The following is a 5266-nucleotide window of genomic DNA, read 5'->3' as shown; positions in this document are numbered from 1 at the left end:
GCAATCCCCCCCAAACAATTACTATAAGTAGAATATATGAATCACGGCCCTGTTTTCATCAAACTGCTAAAAGTTAAATTGTACAATCCTTCCAAATAATTTTCTGAGGCAGTCGAGTCTCAGAAAGTTATTTCTATCTGTACACACTGTGGTGGTTTAATCTGTAACAAGGCATCACATTTTATAAATGTTTTGTTTGTACACTGTTTACCTGTAAAGCAACTAGTAAATAAAGTTCTCAAATAAATAAAATACAGTAAAGCACACATTATTTTGATATGAAATACAAATAAGCAAAGATGATACTTAAGTAGCAGTACCTCAGAATTACACTTAAGCATAGTACTCGAGTACATTTGTTACAACCCACTGCTGCAGAAATGAACACATCAATGTCAACAGTCAGATCCAATGTTTATTTGTGATCATACATTCGAATTAATTAGACTGAAGGCACAGCGCTGGGTTTAGTACCAGTGTTTTTAAATATGAAAACCCCAAAGACATTCAACTATCTCCGCCAGCTGAAAAACGGAGCTCAAAGTAAACATTGTGCATCCTAGACAAAGATTGTGGTGCACTGCATTTAAACCAGGAGGACAAACTACAGTCTATAACATGGCATTAGTTATATTGTATCTAAATGCAGCAGTTGGCACATTGGGTGAAAGGCAATTGAAGTTACAGCACAGTTAAAAGAAGAGAATCTGAAAGGCTGCAATAAAAGCAAAGCTAATCACTCGTGCTCTGTGGAATGCAATGAAAGGCACCATTAATGGCATTTCTCAAAAAAGCACGTCTAAGCAGCAAAGGCAATTTAAAAATTAGAAGCAAATAATTCCCCAAAACAGTTGAATTAATAAGATATGAACATCTTCAACATCTGGCACCACTGCAGCGTGAGAAACTAAAAAACCATCCACAGTGAAGAAGTAACATAAAACATTCAATCATTGTTAATCTCCAATAAACCATGTAACACAAAGGCACTTTTTTAATAACACTAACAAATTAAGTGATTTAAAGAATCGCCACCACCTCAACCATTGTTTCGTAGCTGAATACACATCATTAAAAACTGCAGCCTACAGATCTGTATTGATTCATTTGACAATTGTGATTGAAGGCATTTAGTTCTTATTCCTCTGCAGCATGTGAACATTAATTCTTCCAACAGGTAGTGAATAAAATAATAGTTTTGAACAGTCTTTTGAAAAAAGAAACTGGAATACTTGCATATAAGAAGGGCTTGGAAGTATTTGTTATCTAATAAAATCTGAAGCCAGTACACCTGAATTTCCCTCGAGATCAATAAAATATCCATCTACCTACCTCTGCTCAAGTATTTTTTTGTCTGTAGTGCTTAAATCACATTATGTCAGGTCAGGTGATGGTTTCTCTTTGATCAAGTACACACAGCACTAGTACAACTCAACTCAAAGCGCTGCAGGTCTTTGTGCAGGTCTAAATAAACGCCCTGTTCCCCTCCCTGAGGTCTTAAGGAACTTCCCCCTTCTGGAACTTTAGAAAAAAGACCAAGTGTAAGCAGTGATCCTGCAGCTTCTTTCACGCAGACAGTGCTTCCACTCGCAACATCTGTGTTATAAATAAAATACCCTTTCTTTCTGAGAGGTAGATATTAGAACCTAGAAGCAGGGTTTCAGGAGATTGGTTTGGGACGTGGCCTGGTTAACAACGTGACTGGCCAGTCTCACACTCCTGCTTGCGCAGCACTGTGGTGTTCACTTCAGTCCGTCTTCCAGACTATGTTCAGAACCTTCACGACTTCCTCGTAGATAACGAAGACTATGGCCACATCCATGCACACCCGACCCAGCCGGGGAACAGTACCTTTGTAGAACCTGAGTGCAATAAAAGGAGAGTACATTCTGTTATCTTTGGGCAGAGCCAGGTTTGCTGTTGCCCACTGCTTCCAGTCTTTCTGCTAAGCTAAGCTAAGCTAACTGTTTCCTGACCATAGCTCAACTTTGATAGAGTGGTTAATGTACTTCTAGTTCACCAGCTTGTTCATAGGGTGTCACCTTTTGGCTGCGAGGAACTCGGCATAAAGGCAGGAAGCATTAGTCAGGTGTTGCTAGACAGAGAGAGTGAAGTGTTTGACTGGGATGCTACTCTGAGGTCAACTGTTGGCTGTGTAGAGAAGAGGGCTTCTTGAATAAACAATACTGAAGATCCTTGGGCTGCTTGACTCAGCAGCTTTAGGATTACGTGCAGATGTGAGAGTGTGTTTCTCAAATATAGAACTGTTCCATTAATTCTTACTTGCTGGTATACAGGCAGATGCATTCTGGTGGGTAAACAGTGTGAATCCTTCACAGGCACAAGGCTAAGTCCCACTGTCAGTGTTAGCAGGCTGCAAACTCTCACAGCCTAAATTAAACATGCAGACTGTCATCCCCCCATCGATCATATCAACCCTTCATGTGAACTTACGCCAACGCCCCCTCGTGCCTCATGATCTTGACGGCACAGTCTATTGTGCTTTTGTACTTGTGCGCTTCGAGCCCCTGTTGAATTACACAGAGCACATATTAGCCACTACACTCAGGGTTAAATTATAAGAAGTCGACATGTTCTGTAACCAACCTGCATTCTGGTCTTAATGACGTCCAGGGGAGTGTTTCCAAACACACTGGCTGCACCAGCAACAGCACCAAACATTCCAGTTACCAGAGGGTTAATGGATTTGTTGGGGTCATCGCCTTAGTGTTGGGGAAAAACTAAGTTGAGTCTGTTTCTGCATTTGTGGTTGCATGTGCATTTAAAGGAAATACTCGCACACCTTTGTACCAGTTCCTCAGTGAAGTCATGACATAGAAGCGGATGGCCTGGTTGGAGCCTTGCTTCAGTACAGTGGCAGTTAGGCCCTGGTACGTCCCCTTCAGTCCTGCAGACACATCAGCAGCTTTCACACCTCTCCACCTTCATCTCAGAGTCACCAACAATTTAATTCTCAGGAGCAACAAGGTGGAGGCTAAATAACAGATGTGTTATCTCAAATCCATGAGAAAGGCTTGATGTAATGTCATGTACAGCCAAATCATTAAGTGATGGAGATGAAACGGGAGGTGGGAGTATAATGTCCCTTACCTTGAGTTCTAATAATCTCCCTCACCCCATGGAAAAATCCCTTGTACTTTGGGTTTGCCGACGTCTGATCGTGGATGAATTTGACCTAAAACGACAACAAAAAGTGTCAAAGTGCCCTTAAATCTGAGGCATCGAGCGCTTTGAAAACTAATTCTACAAGTAACGCCACCGTGAGGCAAAGCAGCATTATAGATATTTGATGTTGTGTTGGAAACAGTTTTATCACAGTCTCCAGAATCATTTTTAGGAAAGCAGACGGCTGGACCGTGTTAAGATTTTCCTGGGGTCTGGTTTTTAGTTCAGCACAGCCAAACATTTCCCATTTTCATTTTGTTGTGGACTGAATCAGTCACTTCTGTCGGAGCTACTTATTTATTCATCTGTAACCGCTGACACCATGGGTTGTCTACTGCTATGACCCTGAAACAATATGATCATTAACTCGTAAGTGACGGCAGCTCTAATGAGAGAACGCAGTAAAATGTGTGTACGTTATCAAAATAACACTACTCATTTTTCTGGCACTATATTTTGCCTCCCATTCATCGAGTAGACACAAGCCAAGGCTGCTCCGTCTGCGCTGGATGTGTAACGCAGCAACTGTTTGCAGTACAACCTGTCTAATGTGTAACAAAGTAGGACTTTTGCTTCCCACATGTGGCAACAAAGTGGTAATGCAGCTTCAACAAATATTTTTACCTTAATCGTCTCCATAGGACAGACGACGACCACAGCCTCTGCGACTCCAGCTCCAAGACCACAGAGGAACCCTCGCTTGCTGTCTAGTTTGCCGCTCTCATCACGCATCTTATTACTGAGGAACTCAAACATCCCAAACCTGGAAGAGCAATGGAGAATTAAAACACTGGAAGCAATCCATGTCTGTAATAATGCACCTTATATAGGCTTTATAAGCTGTAACAATCAGCGATATGAACCGTTACTAAGCCCTTTACTAATACATTTTAGATATTATTACACAATTTACTTTTTGTTGCCAGGTTGTGAAAAATCCCTCTGAGTGAGTGGACCACTGCTTCAACAAAAAGCTATTTACTAACAAATGATCTTAGTTTGTAACTGCACACCTGACCGCTTATTAAAAAGAACGGAACCTACAGGAGCATGAATTTATTACCAAACTGTAGCTGCAGGACTATGGACTGTAGAAAAGTACGACCTGGCAACGCACCGCTGTTCTCATCAAAGCTGAAACGATTGGTCGATGTATCTCGTCATGAACATTCTCCCCTATTTTCTGACACTTTATAGACCAAACCATGAAACCGATCTGCAGACGGTCGATAGTATTGATTATTCATTGGTTGGTTTACAACTGATGTACAAAACGGTTTCATCTTATTTGGGCTTATTAGCAATTAATCAGTTGTGGTTTCTGCTAAACTCTTTGTTGCACACAATGTTAGAAAACAGCCAAAAAATGATCCACGCACATTAAAATTATAATAATATTCAACAGAAAAGCAGCAAATCTTCACATTTGAGAAGCTGGAACCAGAGAATGGTTTAACGATTAATTTATTATCAAAATTAGTCAATTAATTTTCTGATTGATTCAGCTGCAGAACTCAGAAACAAAGAAAGCAGCACCTAATGATCAGTACAACCTGGAATCATCATGGAGGTGTATTACAGTGGGAATAAGGTGTTGCACATTTATATAGTGCACGATGGAGCTCTTGGTGAAGAGTGTCTGTGCACGTGTGTGTTGGGATGTGGGGCTGCGGTACCTGACAGCTGCTTTAGGTATGGAGCCGTAGAGCAGAGAGCTCAGACCTCGGTACAGACCCCTCACGCCATGACCGCGCACAGTCTGCTTCACACAGTCGACTGCAGGAGCAACACAGGACACCAGAGAAGAAGAACACATGAAGAAGAAACAGGTCAAATGAAGAAGAGGGCACGTTACAAAAACTAAACACTGACTGGATCCAAAAGAAACGTTAACATACAGGTATGTGCCAAAAAATTAGAATATCAAGGAAAAGTCCATTTATTTCAATAATTTGTTTCAAAAAGTGAAACTTGTATGTTATATTAGTTCACTACACACAAAGTGAAATATTTCAAGCCTTTATTTGTTTCAATTTTGATGATTATGGATTAAAGACAAAAAAAACCCAAATCCAGTATT

At 40.8% G+C, this 5266-nt stretch overlaps 1 protein-coding gene across 1 annotated transcript; it reads right to left on the bottom strand.

The window, feature by feature from the left end:
* Nucleotides 1–402: 402 nt before the first annotated feature.
* On the bottom strand, nt 403–4957 carry LOC109952178 (tricarboxylate transport protein, mitochondrial). Its single transcript, XM_020587104.1, has 7 exons — nt 4863–4957; nt 3811–3949; nt 3112–3196; nt 2804–2908; nt 2608–2723; nt 2455–2528; nt 403–1862 (listed from the first exon to the last, which is right to left on the bottom strand). The coding sequence occupies exons 2-7, from the start codon at nt 3940–3942 to the stop codon at nt 1748–1750; spliced, it is 627 nt and encodes a 208-aa protein (XP_020442760.1). The 5' UTR covers nt 3943–3949; nt 4863–4957; the 3' UTR covers nt 403–1747.
* Nucleotides 4958–5266: the final 309 nt, after the last annotated feature.

The sequence above is a fragment of the Monopterus albus genome, unplaced genomic scaffold (assembly GCF_001952655.1).
Source record: "Monopterus albus unplaced genomic scaffold, M_albus_1.0 scaffold439.1, whole genome shotgun sequence".
NCBI lineage: Eukaryota > Metazoa > Chordata > Actinopteri > Synbranchiformes > Synbranchidae > Monopterus > Monopterus albus.
The sequence above is the reverse complement of the archived record's forward strand: the minus strand, read 5'-3'. Positions and strand labels throughout refer to the sequence as shown.